The sequence below is a fragment of the Parasteatoda tepidariorum genome, chromosome 3 (assembly GCF_982258835.1).
Source record: "Parasteatoda tepidariorum strain Cologne lab strain chromosome 3, Ptep-v5.0, whole genome shotgun sequence".
Classification (NCBI taxonomy): domain Eukaryota; kingdom Metazoa; phylum Arthropoda; class Arachnida; order Araneae; family Theridiidae; genus Parasteatoda; species Parasteatoda tepidariorum.
Genome location: NC_141757.1, coordinates 54009000 through 54036763, shown reverse-complemented (window position 1 = coordinate 54036763; position 27764 = coordinate 54009000). Strand labels below are relative to the sequence as shown.

General features: G+C 30.3%; 1 protein-coding gene across 2 annotated transcripts; it reads right to left on the bottom strand.

The window, feature by feature from the left end:
- Window positions 1–316: 316 nt before the first annotated feature.
- Window positions 317–23126, bottom strand: LOC107436748 (uncharacterized). Of its 2 annotated transcripts, none has more exons than XM_071179731.2 (9): window positions 22600–23126; window positions 21007–21138; window positions 19843–20046; window positions 19042–19261; window positions 16121–16355; window positions 9830–9950; window positions 5109–5294; window positions 2801–2816; window positions 317–953 (listed from the first exon to the last, which is right to left on the bottom strand). In XM_071179731.2, exons 2-9 carry the CDS (start codon window positions 21127–21129, stop codon window positions 388–390), a joined length of 1671 nt encoding a protein of 556 aa, XP_071035832.2. In that variant the 5' UTR covers window positions 21130–21138; window positions 22600–23126; the 3' UTR covers window positions 317–387. The 2 variants fall into 2 exon arrangements, with proteins under 2 accessions (XP_071035832.2, XP_071035841.2); XM_071179740.2 differs by having other exon boundaries at window positions 21007–21135; window positions 22600–22712.
- Between the last annotated feature and the right edge of the window lie 4638 nt (window positions 23127–27764).

Genomic DNA, 27764 nt, shown 5'->3' with positions numbered 1-27764 from the left:
TATTAAAAAACTACAGTGCGTCTAATAATTTAGCCAGCGACTGTAGTTTAAAACTGTCATTACTAGTTTTGGTGACGTTCAATATTGGCAAAGACTTTGTATGGAAAATAATATTACAAAAAAAATACTGCCATTTAAAATTTTTCAGACTACTATAGGAAAAAAAGAAGTTTTCTTTGCCTTCACCCCCTACCTTCTATCCCTTAAACAGCACCACAATTTAGAATGCGAAATTCAAAAGTTTTACTAACATCAGACCAGTTAACTACTCATTCAAAAATAAGTTTAATGTGATGAAGTATTTGTTGCCACTGCATGTGTCTAGAAATTGCTTTATTGACAGAAATACAACTTTTTTTTATTCTAAAATTTTAATCACTTAGAGATTTAGACTTCAACCTTGTTAAGATAACTGCAGACAACGCAAGGAACAACTTTGTCACCATCGCAATTCTCGCAATTCATCCAAACGGGATTTAACTTAGCAACTGAATTTCCTCCTTCATTCACTGCAGAGGTAGAGTAAATTTCTTTATTCAGGCATATAAAATCAGCATCAACATTGGATCCACTATCAGCCATTGTCAAACCAGCATACTCTTTCCTCCAATTCTTAGGGCAAGATGTTTGAGCATAGAATGTTTTAATCCCGATGATCTCAGTAAGCAAGCAAGCTGCGCATGGAATAGGTCCAGATTTATCAGGCTCTATGAGAGTACGGTACTCTACAGAGTCGATTAAAGCAGGTTTGGGCTGCATGGCTAGAGGATTGGATAAAGCAGGTGTAGATTGTGGTAAACACTTGTAATCTCTGCCTCCAGCCCAAGCTTTAGTGAGAGGACCGGAAGCTTGGCCTGAGTACAAAACTTCTACTTTCTGCCCATTCGATGAATCGCAAGTTTTTTGTCCCCAATTTATATAAATAGATCCACTTCCGTCTGGTTTCTCCCAAACTGTAATGTAAAAAAAAATAGCATGAAAAAGAGACGCACACCTAAATAAATTGAAATGTAAACAATATTGGTGTTAACAACAACAACAAAAATGACAAAATATTAATTCTGCAAAAAAAAAAAATCTTTCTGAAGTTATTAAAGGAATTAAGGAATTATATCACGAAGTTTATATGGCTAGTTTCTTCCTTCATTGTTGATTCAGTAACTGATTAGTTAACAAGTGTGCTAAAAATGAAAAAAAACAAATTAAAAATCAGTAATAGAAAAGCAGAAGCAAACAGCAACGTACTATTTTCGGCGCACATTTTGAACAGCAGAAATTATATTCTTGCCAAGGTTTGAAATTAGTTATAATGTTCGTCAACAAATGGTGTTGGTAACTGGAAAGAAATATTAAACCGCGTATTTTCTGCAATATTTCTGAAATTATTTCAGCTAAAATATTTTCACAGGAGTCTGTTTTATTATCATACGTCTTTTCTGCATTTGGTAATTATTTTGAAGAAAAATTTCTCAGTTAGCAACGCTTCACCAAACTTTGAAAAACTTTGCAACTATGGAGAATAAGGCTCCACAATTTCTAGACCAATGACAAGATGGTGTCAATGTTATAAGATTGCACATTGTCGGCTTTTACTTATAAGGATGACACAGACTTCTGCCCCATTCCTTCAGGAAAGCCCTCATTACTGACTTTGATTGTTCCAGAATCTTAACATCAACAATTACAAGATTAAGAACAAACCACTTTAAGGGGATGAAAATTCTTCCCGACAAAATAAGAACTTATATTCCCTGCAAGAACTGCACCCATATCCAACTTACCCCGGATCACATTCTCGAGTGCCCAGCCCTTACCCCATATGTTTTACAACTGGGTATGGTGCCACTGACTTCAGAACTTCGTGAGATCCTCTACAGTAATGATGCATTGGAGCTTGCGGATGCAGTTTTGAAGGCACACGAGGCCATTTGATTGTCCATGGGCACGATAAAAAAAAATAATAAATAAAAAAAACCTATAAGGATAACTTATGCCCTTCAATCAAATACTGGATGGATTAATTTTAAAACTTGGTGAGAATAAATAACAATTTGTTTCCAAAGCATTACGCAGCAAACTGTCCATTTTTACATTTGCCCGTCTTCTTTAGTTTATGTTTTAAATAAGTCCTTTTTTGTACAAATTTCAAGTTATATTTTGTGTTTAAAGGTAGGAAAATTAAAAAGTTAAGGTATAATTTAAACGTGCTTTTGTATAATTGACTATATTGTCTTTTACATTAAGTAACAGATTTATTTTTCTGAGATGTTAAAAAATTTTGCTACATGTTTCCAAATATAAAAAAAATTATTAATAACAGTAGGAGTCATGTAAGTTCCATTAAAAATACATAAGTTTGATTATAAGTTAAATTATAAGTTAAGTAATTATAATAAGTTTAATTATAAGTTAAATTGATACATAAGCTACTTGATTATATCAATTTAATTTTAATAAAAGAACTGTAAAGCGATTACAATTTCTACCAGATTATTCTGAAATAATGTGTCTGAAACTCTTATTAAAACTAAGGCACCTAAGAATTCATTTATGTGAGAGTTTCATTTAATCATTTAAAAACAATGTTCTTGTTTTTTTTTTCCCTTTTAAATCGATAAATGATCTGATAGGATAACAAATGTGGCTTAGCAAAAAGATGAAAGTAACTTTTCATGAAGTTATTATTTTATACACGTTATTTTTCAAAAGGTGAAAAGGATTGAAAAAAACTGGAATTATAATTATATCTTACATACGTTAACAAACAATCGCCATAAATTGGAAGGAAAATTTTACTTACCAATTGGCTCATGAGTCTGAAACATACAAAACAATAAAAAATATTGAAAAGGAAAGGGATATACATTTAACAGAAATTGAGGGATAGGTTAAGATATACATTTGAACATACTGTTAACTTACTAAAGAAAGTTATACACCGAAGAGCCATTACATTATGACCACCTTCCATCAATAACAATGGGCTCGCCCAGGTTTTCATGGTTTCTCGCCCAGGAACAATGTTTTCATGGTACACATTAGGACCCATGATCCTCATAGAACAATCCCTGACGTCTGTAAGCTACTTGAACATAGTTGCAGACCAGGTTCGCCCATTCATGGCAGCAGTTTTTCCTGCGGGGGGTGGTGTTTACCCACAGGATAATGCACCATGTCATAAGGGTCGAATCGTCTAGGAACATTCCAGTGATTTTCAAGCCATGTCTTGGCCCCCAAATTCACCTGACCTTAATCCAATACAGCATTTGTGGTCCTACTTGGAAAATCAAATTCGTGCTGCCACGCTACCTCCTCGCAATGTGAGGGAATTGCAGGACCAGTTGGTTAGCGCTTGGTACCAGATACCTCAGACTACCTATCAGCACCTTGTGTAATCAATGCCACGGCGGGTGCTAGCTGTTTTGAGGGCTAAAGGTTGTCCTACATGTTATTAGCAGGGTGGTCATAATGTAATGGCTCTTCAATGTACATTGCATGAAAAAATTATGTACCCAGTGAAAACCAACTTTTCCGATTCATTTCAAAACAATAGCGAAGACAATTTTGTAATAAGTAGTAGAATTACAAAAACGAAATTGTAGATTTATTTTTACTTATTCAAAAAAAAATGGAGGTCAAAGATATATTTTTCTTTGATAAAATTCCTAAGAACTGATTTTAAGAAAATTTAGTAGTGGATTTGTAATTGCTTTAAAGGAACTTAAAAGTGGAACAATTTGGTAAATAAATTTTTACCACATTTTGATTTTCCTTATTCAAGATCTCATATTATTGTTCAATCTAGATCTCATTTTGTATCATGATATTTGTCTTTACCATCAACTTTTCTGGCAAGAGTTTCTCCCATTTCTTCCCGATAATTTTGAGAATCTCCGTCGTTTTAAAATTATTCTTTCATCATATTTGCTTTATAGGCATGCAATAGTGGCATGCTGACAATGGGACGGTATTTCCAGAATTTAAACCTGGGTCACATGCATCAGAACCGAAATCTCCATCCCATCGCAGAATTATATCCCATCCTTAAGTAATTTGAATTTGTTTCATTTTATTGCCTGCAATGAACAGCCGATTCACACTGCAGAAGTGCGCATATTTCACTCTGCACCCTTTTAATCAACCTAAGAGGTGTTCTGATGACCTTGGGATGAATGAAACTTCCATTAGCACTAGGTTGCCAGAGAAATGAAATCACAGCTAAATTACAGAGCGTCAGAGAAATGAAACCTAAATTGAATAATATTAAATTTTTGGTAAAATGAGTCTAGTAGTGATCTATGGATTTAAGACGGTGAATGTGTTTGTTACTCCAAAATGTGTAATTGTTAAATGTCAAATAAAATTTTATTTGTCCGTTGTTGATTTTATCTGATGTTTAGATGATTATTCAGTTGTTATGTTTTATTCGGTAAAAAAGGACAAACCACTCGTTACGGTATGCTACAGTATAGAAACTCCAATAAAAAATAAAAGCAATCTCACTATTTTGAAAGACTTTTTGAATAACAATTTACTAGTATGTGCGTTGCACAGAGAAGAAAATTCCGAAATTCCTCATGTTGATAATATGACTGTAATCCATCATCAGTTATTTGAATAATTCATTTTATCCCTGACATTATAATTTTCACCCGAACTCAGAAGACAAAATATTTCAAAATAGAATATGAATATGAATATGCCGTGAGTGACAACATGAATAAAAGATAAATGAATGTATTGTTTTTATCAAGAGGAACACAACAGTCCCTACTGCACTATGGGTCAAAAATTATAGGTCAAATAAGATTTTAGAACTTTTCCTTATTACCTTTATTTTCTTGATCATACTATTTCTTTTTATTCCATATCTTAGCAATGAAAGGAATCTTGATTAGATGCGGAGGTGAAAAAGATTTATGAGAAACAAGGATTGAAAATGGAAGTTTATTACGAAAGTTTTTTATTTTTTAAGAAACAATCATTTTATGAAATATTTTTCAAGTTTAAGTTTAGTATTAAATATCTTCTAAAAATCGGATTTCCATTTTTTATAATAGTGTTAAAAAAAAGCTTTAAAATGCGAAAAAAAATTGCCTGAAACTTACAATCTCATGACGAAGCTTCCAAAACCATCTTTGAAACCTGTTGGGACTATTGTCTTTTCCAGTACCATAAGCCTTAAAAGCTTCCTTGAACTGATCAACTTTACCATTTAATGACACATCGAGATCACTGATAGCTGTATGAAATGCTGTTTGTGCCGCTCTCAGACTACCATATAATTCATTCACCTGAATATACAAGTAAAAACTAAAAACATGAGTAACAATGCATAAGATTGCAAAAAATACTGGCAAAAAATATTTCATAAATACAAATTTTCTAAATAAATAGTAAACATAAGTTTTTTGTCATTAATATTTCATTGAAAAAAAATTTAAAAAGCTTAGAAAATGTTTTGAATGTAGTATGTACAAGATTTTCATATATATTATATTTAATTTGCAGCCATTTTTATAACAGTAAGTACATCTTTTACAAAAATATATTGACCCTACTTATTGTAAGTATTTTGATATACAATTCCTCTTACACTCTTTGTAAAGTTCAAACTAGTGCAACTACAAGACTTTGTACTATTTGACTCAAAACACAATTTCGTCGAAAATAAAGTATAAATTAGTAATCCATCTTGTATCATTTAAGATCTCTAATATACATGAGTGACAAAGAAAGTCCGAAATAGGTTATTTCAAATGTCATCGAAAATTTTACAGCTAATTTCAAATCCTATATTCGGAATCCAATTGGAATTCTATGTTTAGAATCCGATGATAATCCCCAAAATCTTCACCATAAAAGGTAGGGCCATATTTTGTTCTAGAGCCGCAAAAATCCATTCAAGTTAAATGCTAAATTTTTTTTAAATATTTAAACTTACTAATTGCAACAACTGTTGTTTTTGTTAATTTAGTAGCTTAGCTTTAGTTTCAATTGCATATTCATAAGTTCTTAATAGTAAACATTAGTATGCATCATTTAATCCTTTAAAACTTCAGAATATTTTACAGCAAAATTTGGAAGAACAGCAAATTGGTTTTTATTTGGTCGTAGGCCGTAAGGACACCGGGCACTACAACAATATAAAGTTAAAATAAAAAAAAAAACGATTAAAAATGAGTTTTGAAACCTAGATAAAAGGAACAAATATTAAAAGATTATTCTTCTATTTTTTGAATTAAATGAAAGAAGCATTGTTGGATCCTACAAAATTTAAGAACTGTCGTCTATCAAAGAAAAACTACATATTTGAAGTCAAGCCTCTTAGAAAACGGTTTTTAATTGCATAGTTAAATATATGCTTAGGAGAACATTTAAATCAAATACAATAAAATATCCTAATAGTTAAAAATATATGCACTTACGTTATGCAAACTTTTAAACTTGATAAGGACAAGAAATTTATTTTAAATGAAAGGAAGTTAAGAAGCAAGAAGATATTTTAAAGAACATTTTACTAAACAACGACAAATATTTTAAAGCGAAGCATTTAATTTTTTATATATAATCTGTTGCCTCCTTTTTTATATGAATGTTACACTTTTCTGCACTGTGATAAAATTAAACTTATGCGAACTTTATATTCAGTCCCGTTCAAATGCTAAATCTAGATATTTACATTGAACGGTAAACATTAAAGGATCTTGTACTGATTTTGTCAAAGTCTTTCAGGTAGGTGTGCGTCGATTGCGTCGCATATTGTAGCGGCTCAATGTGATGTTAGAGTGATTTTCAGGCTACTGATTCTTCATCTGAGTGCATCTGGTTTGCACTTGTTGCCAATCAAATCTCAAAATGAACGAAAATGGAAGTTGGGAGCGAATTCCAACCTTGGTCATTAGATGATCAAGTTTAAATAGGCCTTTCAGGTTATATCATTAAATTTAGTAAAACTAGTTCTCAGGCATTAGGTTTTAACTCTAATAAGAACATACATATTTTTTTCTGTTTATTTACAAATATTTTTCAGATGTGTTTTGGATGTTCCTTCTTTAAAAAAAAAAGAGATACCATCTTGTTTTCGATTGTATAAGAAAGGATATAAAACATTTTTCTTATTTAAATTTAATAAGCCACATTAAAGAAGGAACGTTACAATGCTACACGCTACATTAAAGACGTCTCCAGAGTAACTGAATGACGGTTCATATAAAAATCGCAGGTATGCTTCTCATATAACAACGCCCCCTATAGTTCGTTGCGATCGCGAATAAGATATTTATTATCCCCCAAGAATGTGCAAAAAGTCATTTTTATCCTCTACAAACTTTTTGGTTAATTAAAAATTATAGAAAAAAAAATTATAATAAAATTAATTTTATTTTCCTTCACTACACTTGGTTTACTTCATCGTCGTGTATTTTATTATTTTAAAGAAACACGAAGTGGAAATATCTAAAACATAGATTTCAAATGTTATTTTATTTAAAATGATACTTGTATACCATATCTATGATTGTATCAGATTTATCATACATTTATTTCGAAGTTATATGTTACAACTGGCACAAATACCAGTTTGTATTAAAAAAAACATAGAATGCATACCAAAGCTATTTTCATTGTTTATTGTTCTCAGGAAAAGAGATAGACATTTAAAACGGGAAGTGTCATTTTATTCTTTTGACTTTTTTAACTGATCAGGTGGTCTTTTTATTAGTCCAAAATCCATATGACAAACGAAGTTTTGAGTTTTGACTCGTTGTTTTAGGTGTAATTCTTCTTGATAATAGAGCCATTAGTAATTTGGATCAGTTTTTCCCAGCTCTTACGCTTGAGTACGCCCTCTAGTGGAGCCTGAAAATATCAGGCATTTATTTATTAAGTTGTTCTATCATAATTATTGGCAGAGTCTGACACCATTTTCTTAGTAGCAAATAAGACGCAAAATTTCCCTAAGGAAAAGGCAGAAGAGCTTGACAAAATAACCGGAACATTGGTAAATCTTTTTGAAGCAGAACACGCCAAACATTTGAAAAACAATTTCTCAATAATTTTTACCTTTCTATTATTAACAAGCTTGCAACCGATAACATCCGATTTCGTGATTGCCTACTGTTACAGATGTGTGTATTACGGTAAAATAATTTTTTTTTTTTGTCTTCAATCCATTACAAATTAAAGTGAAGTCAACATCGCTTAATTTATTCCAGTGAATAAATGTGCAGAACTGTAATAGTTATAAAATAGTATATATTTCTGAATCTTTATAATTCGGAAAACAACAGTAAAGAATTATCCGAATTACTTGAAATAATATCATTTATGTTGATTATTAATAAATTTATATCGTTTTCTTGGTAAGTATCTTTTAATTTTGAATGATAAATTTCAACTAGAATTCAGGTATTCTGTTTTTAAGTTACATATTGAAATTCATATCGAGATCTTGCAATTATACAATTTTATTGTGTAGTTTGTCATCTTAAAGTAATGAAGTGACAATTTATGTATATATTATTTGAAAATAAAGTTTTCAAACAAAGAACATATCATTTTAGAATTCTCCGGATATATAAATCAGGTAAGTGTTATGATTTTTATAATGAAAAATTTTACTTGTAAATATTTTTTTTTTCTCATTTGATCATAATTTTCTATCGAATGGTTTTCTACGTCCGATTATAAATAAAAAAAAGCATGAAAGTTTTTTATTTTAATTTGAAGAATTTTTAGAATCGGTTTTTTTTTCGCAAGCATTCTATATTTTATGTATTTTAGTATCCAAATAATAATTTTTATTGAAACTTAAAATTTTTTGATAAAAATTGTTGTTAAAAAACTCTTTTTGCAAAATTAAATTACATAAAATTCTGAGCTTATGTATACTTTTTGCCTACTTTAATGTTTGAAGTAATATGATTCTTAAAACTACGGAATGTAAAGTTTAAATAGGCCTTTCATGTTACATCAATTAATTTAGTAAAACGATTTTTAACTCTAATAAGAAGATACGTATTTTTTTCCTGTTGATTTACTAATATTTTTCGGATATTTTTATATATTTTTTCGGATATTATTAATATTTTTTAGATGCTCCATCTCTGAAAAGAAGAGATACCATTTTGTTTTCGCTTGCATAAGAAAGAATATCAAACATTTTTCTTTTTTAAATTTAATAAGCCACAATAAAGAAGAAACGTTACAATGCTACACGCTACATTAAAGACGTCTCGAGAGCAACTGAATGATTGTTCATATGGAAATCGCACGAATTCGTCTCATACAACAACGCCCCCTATAGTTCGTTGCGATCGCAAATATTTAAGGTAATTGTGTAATCGTGAACGTTAGCGATTTCAAATCAATAAATCTTAAGAGTCAAGACCCCGGTAACTCTAGCACGGAACTCTAGAATTCCGCAAAACGCCTTTCTGGTTGCTGGTCTAGATGAATATCTTGATTGCATGAAAACTCATCTGCATTTCATAAATTGTTCGAAATTAATGTGGAGTTTTTTGGTCATCTATATATTCATGTTGATTTGATATCTATAGGGTAAACTGAGGACCATAAATGAAAATAAATAGATCCCCATTCCCTTCTATTGGGCAAAAGCATAACTCTCACAAATTCCCATGCTTTTTGATTTGAAAATGATAACCTTATAGCGGAAATGAAACTCTTTTATACTTAGAGTTGAAATAATTATTAAAATGAATATAAGGAAGATGGACAGCCTTCAAGTCTCAAAATCATAATTTAAAAGTTTGGAAAATTTTTCGGTAAATTTTAAATTTCCAACAAAAGTAAAAGACTACATTACCAAATCATCTTCTTCCTCAGTAGAGTCTAATCTCTTTTTATCCCATGCATAAATGTCATGCATAACAGTTCTTATATCATCATACTTCGTTTCGACATCATTCAAAAGTGAGTTTAAAGCCCTGAAATTTAAAACAACAATAATGATATGAAATTCACAAATAACAGGAGAAATAATGTTTTACATTCATTTTTCACAAAGATGATGATCGCATCACCATCTGTTGCATTTGGAGATTTGTAAAGTTTTGCTAAGATTTGCTAAGTTTTGACAAATCAATGACCTGGAAAATCGGCTCTCCCAGTGAGTTATTACACAGTGAAGATCGGCTATGCTGGGAGCTGTTATCAGCACATAACTCTTGCATGATATTAGTATCTCCGTTAATCAAGGTTATACAAGGACACTATCAGAGTCTTGAAACAAATCCAAATCATATTTCCTTTATATGACTACTGTTATATTTGCTTTATGGAGACATATAACAGTACCTAAGAATGTGTCTCTCATTAATTTGAATTGCGTTGTGAATTTGAATAACTAGTTAGCGGAGAAAAATGATTAATATTCCTTGATAATTACTCATCACTATCGAACCGTTTCATTAATTTAATTATGAAATTAATTAAGAAAAAATTAGAATTAACAATTTACTATTCTAGTTCAAGTCTAAATCAACACGTGTGGATCGACACGTGCTTCACTAATACTTAAATCTAATTGCATCTAGGCTTAGATTTCTTAATAAAATTATTTATCTTGATTTAATATTTTATTATTTTTATGCAATCAAAGTAATTCAAGCATTTTCCTCCGAATAAATTATTTAAGCTAATCTAAAATCAGGTTCGAGCCTGTCAGGAAAATATTCAAATATATAACTAAAAGCTACTAAAATCACAATAACTGCCTAAAGTGAATCAATTAATAACTGCTAATAAATGAGAGTTAAGTTTATATAAAATTACAATATTTATTGAAAATCATATTAATCATGTTCAGCTCAAACAATTAAGTATAACATTACTCATGTGGTTTAACATTCTAAAACAATTAAGTATAACATTCCTCATGTGGTTTAACATTCTAATTTAAACATGACAATGAAAATCATTACTAATCATTTTAATACAATAAAAAAGATTCTCTGGAGCAGGGAGAGATAAAAAAAAAATATTAAGTTTTCATTTCATATTAAGTTAAATTAGCGCGAGCACGTGGCACAGCTACCACGAAGTTAAGTTTAATTATTAGAATTACTTATTTGATAGGATCCTACGGATTTAATAAATAAAAAAAAATAAATTAGTTTATTTAAATTTAGCGTTAGACGAAGCAATATGAAAAGAAATAGGAAAACTTATCGTGATGTCCATCGGGAGATAGGGACGCGTCCGTCACGTCGCGTTAACTTGATTCGGACCCTGCAGGCGCCAGTCACGACCATCACCTCGGGAAAACTAAGAGAGAGAAAAAAAAAAACTCTCCCTTCGTAGATCGCGCGCCACACCGTCCACGCTGCACAGGTTCGATGACGACATTATTTCGTCACAGCTATAGCTACTACCTATTGGTGGTTCGCTCGTACGTCAGAGCGGGAAAAAGAGAACTTGAAAACAGGGAATAAATAATTAATGAAAGGGATTTAGGGAAAACAAACATTACCTGCTCCAGGTTGAAATAATACCTTAACCTGCTTCCAGAGATTTAATACCCTAATATAATACATAGTTTTTCTTCATTTCCAAAATACTTGATTATACATTCACATACTTTATGATGTCTGGCTTTTAAAGCAAAGCCCAGCGATATAACATACCAACCGGGTAAGGGAAAAAATATATATATTATGTACACAGACATACATATATATATTTTTAAGCAAAAGAAGACTTTTTTAAAACTTTCAGACTGACGTCACATATTATAATTTGAATCTGCCTTATTACCAAACATCATAGATAACATATCATAACAAATACAGTAAATATGACATAACCTTAGAGAGGGGAGTTCGGGGATCTGAGGGGAGGAATTGCACCCAAGAGGACAAATTCTGGAAATTGTCTTAGCTAACGAAACTTTGTCATTGAGGATGAATTTTTTATTAAGTGTTCACAAAAGATCCTCTTCTGTTTAGCATTTCACCTGCTTGGAATGTATCTGTCATCTTTCGAGGATTCACTGAGGGTTCCTGGATTTAATGGTTTTTCAGGAAAGGAAAAAAAATCCGGGATTCAGAGTCAAATACGTCTGCCAATCTTCCATCATGTTTTTGGTTTTTGAGTACTAGTTCGGTGTGTGTTGAGGGTTCCAGACGCCATGGAAGCCTTTTTCCATCATCATTGCTTTGGTAATCAATTATCTATTCCTCGAGTGGCCAATCCGGGGATTTCAACATTTCATCACGTTTAGCACTGAAGGGGAAGTTGTCTTGTAAGGTAAATTCTCTCCTTTGCCTCACAGTTGATCAGGCTACGAGAGCAGTAGATAGGAATTTCCTTTCGTTTCAGGTCTCTGTCTGGTCTTACTTCTTTTGCAGTTGGACCACAAAATAGTCAACTAGATTATCTGAGGTAAAGTTTATGTTATGAAGAATTTCTTAAGGTGATTCATCATGTTTGACAGTCCTATCAAGAGTTCTTTCTATTTGGAGCTTTCAACAAGATTTCTCAAGAATTTCTGTTGAGAAGGGAACGGTGAGGGGAAAATGGAAGAACTTATCCTCAAAAGATACAATTCCAAGCTCAGAAAAACCCAAACACCCAAATTAACATTTTTAACACACATACATAAAAACATTCGTACAAAAATTTATGTTACTTTTTTTTTTTTTTTTTTTTTTTTTTTTTTTTTTTTTTACCTTATTTGTTTTGTTTTGACCTTAAGTTATAACCATGCGTGTTGTCTTTTTTAGAGTCCAACACTTTTACAGCAGTCTCAAAGTTGTTTGAAACCTCATCCCTAGTTAGTTTAAATCTTTGTTTTTCTTAAAACAATTCTCTACTGAATGACCTATACGTTTGCAGTAATTACAATATGGAACTGGGCAATTCTTTGCTAAATGTCCCAATTTTTTACAGTTAAAACATTTCTTTTCAGACTGATTCTGATAACGATTTCTAGCACTATGTGTTTGACGCGGCTTCTCTCTATATTCCCGATTGTTTTGTTCGGTATCGAGTTTTGTTTGCATTTTAGAAATTGTTAGTGTAAGCTGTTCGATTTTTGTATTTAGATCATCTATTTTGGCTGCTGTATTATCTTCCGATTTAGCTTGAATTGCTGCCGCTAATTGCATTGGCTCAATTAACTTAAAATTTTCCTCAAACGTAAGAGTATGTTTTTTAAATTCATTATAACTATCTAGTGCGGTCGATGCAATTCCTCTTAACAATTCAACCCTTAAACCTTGCTTAGCAGCGGATAACAAAAGTTGTTCTCTATAACTTTCAAACTCTTCACCGCCATTACTTGGAATGCAGTTATATGATATCCCTTCTAAACGGCTGAAAAACTGGCGTGCATTTTCACAAGGCAGCTGATATGCCTGTGTTAATTTGGTTATATACGAAGCCATATTCGATTTAGTTTCAAATCTTTCCCTTAACGACTTAACTAACAATTTAAAATCCTTAGTGTACCTTAACTCTCGCTGAGTGGATACGAATTCCTGAGCTTCGCCGATAAGGCGTAACGAAAGAGCCAAAATTTTGTCATTATCATCCCATTTACAATAGTCAGCAATCGAATTAAATTTATCTATAAAAGCAGAGAAATTAGAATTTCCGTCAAACGATGGGATCACGGGTAAGAACTCAGAAACTGTGTGACTTTTGACTACTGGAATAATGTCTATTGTTTTTACTCCCGTAGAGTTTGTAGAAAGACCTTCTAACTGGTTATCGGTCATGTCTAGTTAAAGAGCGGAAAAACCAACACTAAAAAAAAAATATGTAAACTAAAATTTTTGTCTTAGTGAAAGTTTACCTAAAAATAATTGCTATTTCGAAAGCATTACTCTAATTAGCTTTGTAACCACTAATATTAATCTCATCAGGGGAATATATCACACATTCACATAAATATACCTTAATACCAGTAATACTAATAACAAAATAACACACAAATGAAAATTATATGCATCAAATTCAAAATCATTTGCTGAACATGACGTTAAAAAAAAGATTTTTTTTTCCTAAATATTACTACTTACTGAAATAAAATTTTTCCTAACAGGTGTCTCGGCACCATTTGTTATATTTGCTTTATGGAGACATATAACAGTACCTAAGAATGTGTCTCTCATTAATTTGAATTGCGTTGTGAATTTGAATAACTAGTTAGCGGAGAAAAATGATTAATATTCCTTGATAATTACTCATCACTATCGAACCGTTTCATTAATTTAATTATGAAATTAATTAAGAAAAAATTAGAATTAACAATTTACTATTCTAGTTCAAGTCTAAATCAACACGTGTGGATCGACACGTGCTTCACTAATACTTAAATCTAATTGCATCTAGGCTTAGATTTCTTAATAAAATTATTTATCTTGATTTAATATTTTATTATTTTTATGCAATCAAAGTAATTCAAGCATTTTCCTCCGAATAAATTATTTAAGCTAATCTAAAATCAGGTTCGAGCCTGTCAGGAAAATATTCAAATATATAACTAAAAGCTACTAAAATCACAATAACTGCCTAAAGTGAATCAATTAATAACTGCTAATAAATGAGAGTTAAGTTTATATAAAATTACAATATTTATTGAAAATCAGCTCAAACAATTAAGTATAACATTACTCATGTGGTTTAACATTCTAAAACAATTAAGTATAACATTCCTCATGTGGTTTAACATTCTAATTTAAACATGACAATGAAAATCATTACTAATCATTTTAATACAATAAAAAAGATTCTCTGGAGCAGGGAGAGATAAAAAAAAAATATTAAGTTTTCATTTCATATTAAGTTAAATTAGCGCGAGCACGTGGCACAGCTACCACGAAGTTAAGTTTAATTATTAGAATTACTTATTTGATAGGATCCTACGGATTTAATAAATAAAAAAAAATAAATTAGTTTATTTAAATTTAGCGTTAGACGAAGCAATATGAAAAGAAATAGGAAAACTTATCGTGATGTCCATCGGGAGATAGGGACGCGTCCGTCACGTCGCGTTAACTTGATTCGGACCCTGCAGGCGCCAGTCACGACCATCACCTCGGGAAAACTAAGAGAGAGAAAAAAAAAAACTCTCCCTTCGTAGATCGCGCGCCACACCGTCCACGCTGCACAGGTTCGATGACGACATTATTTCGTCACAGCTATAGCTACTACCTATTGGTGGTTCGCTCGTACGTCAGAGCGGGAAAAAGAGAACTTGAAAACAGGGAATAAATAATTAATGAAAGGGATTTAGGGAAAACAAACATTACCTGCTCCAGGTTGAAATAATACCTTAACCTGCTTCCAGAGATTTAATACCCTAATATAATACATAGTTTTTCTTCATTTCCAAAATACTTGATTATACATTCACATACTTTATGATGTCTGGCTTTTAAAGCAAAGCCCAGCGATATAACACTACTATTCCAGTCGAAAAGGAAGGAGTACATTTTTAGATTTCCTTAAAATTGGATAACTCAGAAATTATTACACTGATTTCGTTTAAATTTCATATTTTGTAATTTAAAACCGCATACTCTAAAAATTATGACAAAAAATCTGTATACCTTACTATTTGACATTTTTTTCAGCAATTATTAAATGAAGAAACTTTTTTAAAATAATAAATTATCATAAAATTATTATTATTTTTTTTTTTATTTATTTATTTATTTTGCTTGGTATATTTGGATGAACGAATTTTTTAACTGTGAGTGATTATTTTTAAGAGATTCTTCGAATCGTCTTTACAGTTTTCAAGATATGGCAAAATATGCAAAAAGTAAAATTAACATTGTAGGGTCCAAACTTTCGATTGCTCTTCTGACCAAAGTACTGAAATCATATTTTCCATATTCTAAGAGTGAAAAATTCAAATCTGTCAGAAAAGGGGTTTTTTCCACAGAAAGTTCGTTTTTGTGTCTGATTTTCCATCTTAAAATATCGTTAGCACTAATAAATTAACGTATTTTAGGCTATGCATTCGAATCATTAAGAATGAGCCTTTACTGCGTGGAAATCCGATCATTAATTTAAAAGTTGTTCAGAGTGTTCACTTTTTTCACTGTACATACACTGAATCATAACTGTATGAAAGAAAGCTTATTACCTGTTTGGCAAATAATTTGGAAAATCTGATTTAAGAGATGATAGAGGATATAGCTCTGCCTTAAGTGCTTTTCCTTTACCCTCATTAATTGAGCTTATTTCTTTAGGATAATCTTCCACTAACTTCATCAAATCTTCGACATTTTGAGGTGGACTAGTGGGGCTTTTGGTGGCCATAACTTTTATCTCTTCGTTATACATGCCAGCTAAGTCCTTTCTTAACTTATCAAAGCTACCTGCAAGAGAAAATTATTATTAAAGTTCTGCGGCTTATTATATTCGAAATGAAATTGAAATCATTTTCAAAATGAACCCATGAATCATTTACAAAATAAATTCACTTCTTTCAGTAAGAAGAAATTTAACGCTTCACGGTCGTATGGCCGGTTTCAGCTCCAAATTCCTATAGAGGGTTAAAGAATCTATCACTCTTTATACCGGGTGTTCCGTAAAAACAGTCCTTTCTATAATGTTATATAGAATCTTCATCAAAACTGAAAACAAATTAGAAAACACATACTGTAAACCGGGGCGAGTCTACCCATCCAGGGGCGAGTCTACCCATTTTAGTTTTATTTAATTTTCACTATTTTAAATTGCAAATAAATTTTTTTTTACCGACGGAGGACTTAGTTCAGACTCTAAGGAAGATGGAGCTGTAGTAGTTTGATCCGTTTTTATTTATTTGTCGTCTTTTTAACCGACCTGTTCAAACGTCTTTTGAGAGATTTGTATTGAAAATCAGCAAACTTTTAGTTGGTGCTCCGTAAGTATATTATTATTATTACTATTTTCACTTTGGTTAAGTGATAAACTTATCTAAGACTAAGATTACATTAATTTTATATGAAAAAAAACAAAAAGAATGTAAGTTTTGCTGTTGTGAACAAAAAGCCAGAATTCGCGGGGCGAGTCTACCCATTCGTATTTAGTTTTAATAAAGCATAATAATATAATTTAGAAATTTGTTTATATTAAAATTAAGTTATTTTAAATGAATTTGAGTATATTATTTTAATTCTGCATTGATAAATTTATCATTAATAAGAAAATTTATAGGTTAAATATAAATGTAAATATAAAATATGTTTATTTTACCTATTTTTTCAATTTTTATATTACAAAATTAACTTTTTTTATTTAATATTATATTTCAACGAGAAAACATTGTAAGAAAAATCACACCTCCCAAAAGAATGGGGAAAGGATTTTTCATGATTCCCAATGTTTGAATTTCGATTTTGTTAATAATCTTTAATTATTATTATTTATTAATTATTTAATTGTAAATTTATATTAATTTTAATTTATTTTTATCAACAATAATCAGAAAAAAATGTTATTTTATAATGTTAATGATTATAAAAACAAAACTGTGATCAAAATGTGATAATCGATCAAATACTCAATTTGTGTTATTTTATGAATACAAAAATGGAATATATAATAAAGTTATGAATTTTACTTCATACATATCCCATATGGTAACTAAAATAACAATTTAATAGTAAAATTTGATTATTTACAATGTTAACATTCATTTTAGTAGAATGGGTAGACTCGCCCCATACGAGAGATTTGTCAGCAGTTCTATAAAAATATACAGTAACAGCGTAACTGTTAATATTTTCTAAAATCGATTTCGCAGCTTTAAAGAGGGATAAATAGCGATTCCTAAACACCTATTAAAAGCCTTTTTTCTTTAATATTTACAAAAGTTTGACCACTTGAAAGTTGACAAACTGAAAAAAATGGGTAGACTCGCCCCGGTTTACGGTATTAATATTTAAGCGAGAAAGAAAAATTCAGATGTTGTGCCCGTTCCTCCACTTTTAGGCCTGACTTTTTCACTCTGCGCTTATAACAACGACGTTTTTTAAGAGAATTTTGAAACTCGAAATACACTTTTAAATAAATAAAATTGTCAAAACCAGTGTAAAATCATTCTAAATAGCCGAAGATAAGGATATTAATTAAATGTAAAAAAAACCATTATTTTATTCGATGATATTAGATTACTGTGGCAGTTACATTGGCAATTCTATGGCAGTCCAAATCTTTCTTTTTATATTTATACTTTGCTGATCGCATACCCTACACACTCATTTCGGTGTATGACATGAATATATGTGTGAGAATCACTCATCATTCCAAAATAACTCACATAATTAGATAACTGGATATCACAATGTAGGTTTACAACAAGACTAAACACCAACAGAAAGTATTTCAAGTACAATCAGTACATTACCATTAGCATTAAGATTACCATTAACATAAATATATGTGCGAGAATCACTCATCGTTGGTGTTTCCAAAACAACTGTTAGATAAATGAATATCGCAATGTAGGTTTGCAACAAGACTAAATGCTAACAGAAAGTATTTCAAGTACAATCAGTACATTACCATTAGCATTAAGATTACCATTAGCATTAACATAAATATATGTGCGAGAATCACTCATCGTCGGTGTTTTCAAAACAACTGGTAGATAAATGGATATCGCAATGTAGGTTTACAACAAGACTAAATTCCAACAGAAAGTATTTCAAGTACAATCAGTACATTACCATTAGCATTAAGATTACCATTAGCATTAACATGAATATATGTGCGAGAATCACTCATCCTCGATGTTTCCAAAACAACTTAATAATTAGATAAATGGATATCGCAATGTAGGTTTACAACAAAACTAAGCACCCACAAAAAGTATTTCAAGTACAGTCGGTACATTACCATCAGCATTAAGATTACCATTAGCATTAACATAAATATATGTGTGGGAATCACTCATCGAAGGTGTTTCCAAAACAACTTGGTATCGCAATGTAGGTTAGATAAATGGATATCGCAATGTAGGTTTACAACAAAACTAATCACCAACAGAGAGTATTTCAAGAACAGTCGGTACATTACCATTAGCATTCAGATCAAAAGTGCCTGTGAGTTGAAGATTAGCACTAACAGCAGCTTTGATGATTTCTCTTTCCTCTCTGTTATTGGCTTTGAGCCTCAGAGACGCAATAAGTTCACCACCGTAAGTTATACTTCTTACATAATGCGTACCGACTAGATTTGGATCCATTGTCATCCATTCCTTTCTTGGCTCCAAATGAGAAGGAATTGTTTCTGTCAGCTAAAGATGAAAAACATTATGAGAAACTATTCTGAATTCCTGATAAGAACAATAAATAAAATACGTGAAAAAGACTTAAATGTTATATCGGTTTCATCTTTAGTTACACGTGTTGAGAATTTTAGTTTCATTGCTCAAAAGTGGATTCGATTTCTTTGGAATATGAAATTACAAAAATTTTATAATATTCTGAAAATTTGTTTATTTTATATATGTTTCCTAAAATCTTTCTTCATTTAAAATGAACCCCTAATGATTACCACATTTTGAGAATTGCTGAGAAAAAAATGCTTTATGAAACATTTTTTTTTCAAATCGTTTCAAACTTTAAATTTTTTTTAAAATATTGGTCGCATATTATTAAAAGTGGCCACTATTAAAAGTGGCGACTGGGAAATAACAAAATTTCCTAATTTCGACCTACACCGTAGTAGCCGAAAGACCATTAGTGCAGCTTAAGTGCGATATCAACAACCAAACAGCAATAAAATCTCGACAAATAGAATTTAGGCAAACGTTGATTGAAGAAACATTGCTCCTTCAAAATGAAAGGTAAAAATAGCATAAATAACAATACTCACGGTTTCATGCTGTACTCTGATAAGTAATTCTACAAATTTCTGCCTGTTAGCCGTGTCTTTCAAATAAGCCCCTGTACCATCCATAGCAATATCCCCCTTCTTTATACGCAATGAAAGAGCACCACTCACATCCAAGAACTCTCTGGCTTGAGTAGAAGTTTCAACTAACTTGTACTGGGACCGCGTAAAACTACGATCAATCACCTAAATAAATTCATCTATAATTATTGTGCAGTTCAGTATCGACATTGTAAATTTCACGTAATATTGCTTAATTTATGCCAATCGAATATTTAAAAAATTTAAATTCTTTTTATTAAAAATACCTCTGAATTATATCTAGTAGCAAACTACTTTTTTTTAAAAAAATATTCCATAAGTGATTTGTCAAGTAATGGTGGCGTTTTCTTTCTTTTTTCTTGCTTTAATATTGATTTATGATACCGAACTAGTAAATTTTTTTGTCAATTTGAATTTGACAAGGAGTAGAAAATTTTTTATCAACCCCTTAACGATCTGTTAATTTTTAAAAAAACGGCCATAAAAGTGCCTATTTTTTTGACTTTTGTATTTGTATTACGTATTTGATTAGTGCTGACATCTAGTTTAAAATAAACTAACTATCTACAATTACCTTAAAAATATCCTGGTACTGCCATCTGGTGTGTAAAATGAGAAATAAAATGTTTTCCGGGCAAAAGAAATGAATTAGTTTTCTTCTTATTGGCGCGTTACTACAGAACACTCCAGCCCGTCTATATCACGGGAGCGAGAAATAGAGGGCGAAACCTCACCCCGTCATTTTCACGGGAGCGAGAAGGAAGGGGTTAAGAGCTGCGATTACAAAACAACCTACATCTGTTTATCTTTAATTTACGATCCATAAATTCCCTTAAAAACTGACCTTCGTGAGAATAGGAAAATAAGCCTAAAAAATAATACGAAACTGAAAATTCATATGTATATATATATAAGAGTTTTTTTTTTCATAAATAGTTCTTAGATTTTATAAGAATCTGGTCAAGCATATTTCAAATATTATCGTTTCAATGAATGAAAATGAAAAAAATATGTTAAATTTTTAAGTGATTTTTTTAAAAAAAATTTGGGCAATTGTTATATTTTTAATCGTTTATGAAATCTATTAATTATCGTGTATTTTACCTGTAAATTTCCCTCTAGAGTCTTTTCGTCATAAATATCAGCATTTCCTTTTCGGTACCTTACAAGATCGAAAGTGGTGCCCAGGTACATGGCAGCAAGTACAGGAATAATGGCGGTGGTCATGACTGTCTTCTTATGATGAATCAGTATGAAAATGAATGAAATCAGTGTGAAAATGAAATCAGTATGAAAAAAAAGTAAATGTAGGAATACAATGGTTTTTAAAGAGTTAAGTTTAAATTACTAATTTAGGAGGAAACAAATTAAAGGTGCTAACTAGTTTTTTGAATGTTTGTCCTTGATAAATATTTTTTTTATTATGTTTCACTATTCGGTTAATACTATTGCATAACTATTCCACCTTTGACTATTTCCGCCTTTCTCTTAATCTCTTTATACAAGTATATGGATTTTAAAAATAATATGACAACTTAAAACCTGAATCAGTTGTCATAATTATAGAAATTTGTTATCTCATGAAATGGTTAATGAAATTAGAGTATGAATAATACTTAACATGATAATAAAGAAAATGATTATGATAACAAAATTGATGTATGAATTTTTTTTTCAGTTATTTTGTAAAAAAAAAAATATTAGAACAAAACTGTTATGGAAATTTAACGGCTCAGAGGAAGACGAAACTGAAAATGTGAAAACCAGTTTGATTGCCTGATGAAATTTTAGAGGTGTCTTCAACAATCACCTTATTACTTCTTTATATTGTTTATTTCATATATTCATGCTTGATTTGCAGTTCTTCTAATGGATCCTTCTTTTAATAATTCTAGATGCATTTAGTTTGCCTCCATTTGATAGTAGATTAGGTTATCCACTCCAGATTATTTATTTATCAAAAACTGTTTTAATATTTTCTTCAGCACAACCAATCTTTAAAATTTTTAGTTGGAATAAAATTGAAAATTAGTTCAATTTTTACTTTTTACAATTAAATGGAATTCAGAATGATATAATTTTTTTTTACTATTTAAGAACACTGTGAAAAAGTTTTGTGTTTAGTTGCAACAGTGTTTGCTGTTAAGGTAAACTAATTTTTTCTCCAGTTCATGTAATTACCTTTTTTTACATACATTTCTCCTGTTCGCTGAAAACACATACTTTCATTCGCATAATAATATACAAATGGATTCATTTCAAAGACATTTCGATTCAAAAATTATTCGATTAAAAAATAAGCACATTTTCACTAATATATTCGCATTAGTTATGAGAAGCAATTGTTATTTTGTCTATTTTATATAATTTTTTACATGATAGCTACTGTTCTGTATTTTAAAATGTTATAAGTTTTTCTCAACACCAAAAATGGTGCCAACTACATGCCAAAATTCTTACAGCGTGAATTGAAATTAATAAAATCACAAAATTAACTTTAAATTTCTTTTTTTTAACTTAATTTCTTTATTTCAACAGATCATTTAAAAGCTAAAATAAATTAATATTTAACAAATTTAAGATCTAAATATCATAGTAAATATAATTAAAATTAAAACTTAAATAAGAATTAAAAATTTCAAAATAATAATTAAAATTTAAAATAATAAATTTTAAAATAATAAATTAAATTCTTACTTTTAATATTCAGTCATGAAATGTACAGTTAAAAATCGCCAGAGAAGTGCCAGGGTAGATTAAATGGCCAATTCAATGTAATCGTTTTCGTCTTACTTATCTGTTTCTCTGGGAAAAAAGACATCAGTAGATTTTATATCATCCCGGTAAATGTTTAAAGTGATAAAAAAAATTCTATTGTATATTTGAAAAATAATTAGAAAATATATATTATTCTTATGTGATATTTTAAGTTGAGGGAGAAAATTATATATGTTTATTATTTTATTTTTAATTCTTTGATCTGAAAAGACATTTGGTAGTAGAAAATTAATATTAAGTTATGAAACTGTTTTTTTTTTCATTAAAAAAATCTTAAATGACAGAGAGAAAAAAAATAAATTTTCCGCACTAGAGCTAGAGCATGTAAAAAAGCAAATAGTTGATTTTTTTTTTCAAATGAGAGGGAAAATTGCAAACTTTTATGCCCAAACGTATACAGAGCAAATGTACGGTAATAAGCATGAACAAACCACTTTGACGTTATCACTACTCTAAAGTTTCTAAAAGTTTCTCCTGTGTTTCCCAAACTTATGACTTTGGTGTACCCTTTCTAAATTTTTCGTAACACTGTGTATCACTAATAAAAAAATGAATGTATTTTTACTATTAAAAATTGCACAACATTTAATAATCACAACTGGCAGTTGACACCACTAATTATTAACTGTTAACTCTGCAAAAAATAGCCGATAGAACAATACGTAATCGTAAATTTTCATGATGGCTAGCTTTGTTTGTAAATAAAATGTTTAGAAATTTTCGTTTATTGCAAGATTTTTCGTATAAGAACGCGTACCCCCGCTAAACTATTCCCGTACCCCTTGGGGTACGCGTACCACACTTTGGGAAACACTGGCCTAGGCAAAAGAGAACCTTTGAAATCGCCTAGGCAAAAGAGAACCTTTGAATTACTCATGTAACATATGTTATATGAGATATTTAAATTAATAATAAAATAATAAAATTATGACAGTGACACTAAATTATAATGTTTTCCACGGAGCACCATAATTTAGTGTCTATACAACGTCAGCTAAGCGTTTACAATTAGATACTTGCAAGTGAGGTGGTATTGGTTGATTCATAAGCCAAGCAGACACGACATACTCTCTTACAGTTTTCCAATTTAATCTAATTTAAATCACATGGTTAGGCATAATGATTACTCCTCTTCTCGAGATGCAAGTATACTCAATAAAAATTTATAAGGAGTTCAATTGTAATAAGTCCAAAAAGAAACTTTGAAAATGCGCTGCAGTGACGTCATAGTGGAATGACTCTAAGTATTATCCGTTTATGATTTTTACCTTTATGAGTAAATTTTATAAAATGTTTTATTCTCTTTGGACTAATTTAAATTCTTAGAATTGTAATTTAAATCCTTTCTGGTATAAAGATTACTTTCTAATTTATAACTAACTTCTATTCATTATAAATGATATTTCATAAAATACATAATGAGAGGTAAAGTAATTATAGAATTACACTGTTAGAATTTTCATTCTAAAATTATGGTAAAATAACCAGTAGAAGGCTGTCCATCCAATTAACCGTAAAGTTTACAGTAAAGAACATTTTTTTATCTTTACGGTTTTGAAACCGTTTACTACTAGTATGGTTAAAAAACCATGAAGTAAAAACTTTATAGTTTTAAGTTGATGATTCTTTAAGCATTTGCAACCAGCATGGTTCCAAGACCATGAAAAAGAAATTTAACTGGACATTGGAGATAGTTTGGCTATTTATGGTGCTGCCATCCATGCGTGCTTGAGAGTATCGTATTCTAATAGCCAAGAGTCACGAATTAGGGAATGCAGGAGGCTGGAAATTCTTCATGTGTTGAAAGGAATATTGTGGTTCCAACGCTAGGACTCGAACTCCCCTCCATTAGTTATGAGATTGATAGATTTGTCTTCTGGGCTGTAATATGTACCCAGCTGCAAGAATCTAAGTGGCTTCATTAGGTGGGCTTAGTTGGTGTGATAAAATTCTGGTTGTTTAACAGAATTAGGGGAAAGCAGTTAATGAACATTTTTTCTCACAGTTTACTGTTTGAATGTCTTATTTATGATTATTTAACTTTTCTTGTTTAAATATGGTAAAATAACAATTAAAAAAAATAGTGCGTGGAGTCCCTCCCCGCGGAAGAAGTTAAACTTCGCAACCTGCAACGTTAATTGTAGAAGAATCAGCAGTCGTAGAAGGATCACTAGTTCTATTCAACGACTCTTTTTCCTGCTCAGCTAGGTTCCGTGCTCTGTAATCACGGTAATATTGTGCATTTTTCCCTCGTGGACCTCTTGAACCAGTGGAAGTGCTTGTGGTATGTGTATGTGAATGTTAATAATGTATGTGAATGCATCATAATGTAATTTCAGAAGATAAAACCTAACAATCAATTGATATTCACAAGAGACGTACCTTGACATAACCTTAAATCCGTCGCATTGTCCGTGGGATTGTTTTCACTCATTTTTTACAATTGTTATCCGCTAAATTTGAAAATAAAAAATACTACCCTATTAAATTATATGTGTATCAAAACAAACTAAAAAAATATTTATAGAAAAACAATACTTTTATGACTTTTATTATTTTTATGCTAGTGAGAACCAAAACAATATGGAAATGAATGAGGGAAAACTGGATCCTACCACGTGATTTCCCGGCCAATAAAAATGTAGCGTTAAACGTTTAACGCAACCTTGTTGGAAGTCGCATAAGAAGTATAACGTCAATAAATTGTCATTTAACCATTTTTTCCAAGAAATTTCTAACAGCGTGGGCTTTACTTTAATCGTTGACTTTAATCGTTAATTAAATGTATTCTTTAAAGGCAGAATTGTTTAAACATTGTAGTACTATGTAAGTTTAACAGTATATTTAAAATTAGATAAATTGATTTTACGCAGATTAAGCAATATCAAGTAGAATTTAGCAGAAATATAATATGAAGACCCGGAGTTAGTTGGTCCACTTTCTTTTTTTTTATTCCAATTAATTTCTGAAATTACATTACTGATTAACCATTTAGTTTGCTTGTTTTTATGAGACAAATCACTTACTTTTCCTTATTTATGGTTTTTTTCCACAATGCTCAGTTGGTAATTTTTAAATAGTAATTCTTTAAAAAAAAATTCCTTGTGAAGAATGGAACAACGTACCTCTAGGTCTAATCTACCCTGTTTCGCCCTAATAGCTTATAAATTGTAGAAAAAATATTCTTTGACCGCCATTGAAGTTCTGAACTTAAAATTTAAAAACTAATCCAGTTTCAGAGTCTCCCAACTCAAACTTAAATTCGGATGAACTTAAACCATTTTTGGAGATTATTTTAAGAAAACGTTTTATTTCTTAGTTTCATTTATTTTTAGCTCTTGTGAAAATACTTTTTTTTTTTTTCGAAGATTGATTTTTAAATTTTAATTGGATGTGTAGAACTTTAAATCTCTAAGTTGTACCTATGTATCTTGAAAGTTGCTGCATAATTTATTTGAAAGTTGATGATATATAAATTTGAAAGTTAAAAACAAATTTAAGATACACAAAATAAAAGAAGCAAACTTGGAAGCAGATAATTAGAGATTAAAAGTTTTATGATCTTTTATTGAAAAATGCATTGTCCATTAATAATTAGTATTTTTTGACCTAACCTATATTTTAATTATTCAAATATACATTATTAACTTCTCAAAAACAAATCCATGTTAATTATTTTTAGCAATTAAAATTTTTCCACAATCACAATAAACAACTATTATAGGTCTATTTTTCCTAGTATAACTATTTTCCTCCCCCGTTTCAAGAAAATGCATTAAACAAAACATGCTGAAAAGAAAATCTTATGTCAAAAAAAGATTTCTTTAAACCTTTTTTCTAAAATTGCAGGAATTGTTACCTGTTCTAATACAATACTACGTTTTAAAGCTGTAACCAAAGAATACTTTTATTTTCAAAATATTTATTACAATTTAGCAAATTGGATAAAGAATGTTTTTAATGACCAATTTTGAAAATAAATCAGATCCTTCTTCATAAGAACATAAATTTCAATATGAAAAATAAGTGCCGTATTTTATTTTTTAAAACAAAGATTTAAAAAATCCATCGAGTGTTTTTTCAATTTTAAGAAATCTACATTAGACCATATTAACGAAGAGAATATTATCTAATTCAAAATTATAAAGCATCATAAAATCTAATGTACTCAACTATCAGTGAACTAATGTATACATTCGACATTAAAATTAATCTTTCGTGACCATTTTCAGGCGTTATTTCCTTATTGTCATTTCAATTGAACTAAAGCACAAAAGTAATCACTTTTTACTTTTTTATGCTCTGTTTGTGAGACAGGTTTCTGTAAGAATGGAGTCAACAAAGTCGTGTTTTAATTTCTTATAAGTTAATTAATATTCCAAAGACTGTACAGGGGGAACTGAGAATAAATGCCGGAATGCGTCGGTGTGTTATTTCTGTACTACAGAGTGACAATTGGGTATACTATAGCCTACGTCACAGGTTGTGTTATTCCTACTAAATTTAACCCATGAACGGCATTTTCTGCGAGCCTAACTTCAAGCCACAAATAAACAAACGAAGTGTTTGATCGTTTAAATAGCTGCTCGCCAGATTTTATTGCATTATAAAGAAAAGTAATTGATATTCGATTTTTGATTAATAATTTATTTATATGGATAGTGGCATTTATGTGGATAGTGGCATAGAATTTAGCATTGCGTCATGGTAAATGTTATTCCTACTAAGTGGAAGTAGTTGTGTTTTTTTTATATTATACCCAATTATTGAAGTAGAAGTCTGATAGTGAGAAAACTATTCAACTAAACTCAAACCCAATTTGCAGTATAATATATTGTAGTACATGCAAATTTTGCACTGAATTCCCTTATTATTTGCAAATATTTCTTTTTTTAATTTTAAAAAATTGCAATTCGTTCCAAATTTATTGCAATTTTAAGAGCTTTTTTTTTAGCAAGTTTCTTCTCTTTTTCTGCTTTAAGCTATCATAGAGGAGTTGCAAAGAGAGGAAAGAAAATTTATTTATCTCTCGAAATTTTTATTTTAAATAAATTCACTCTTCTTTAGTGAAGTTGAAAGTGAAA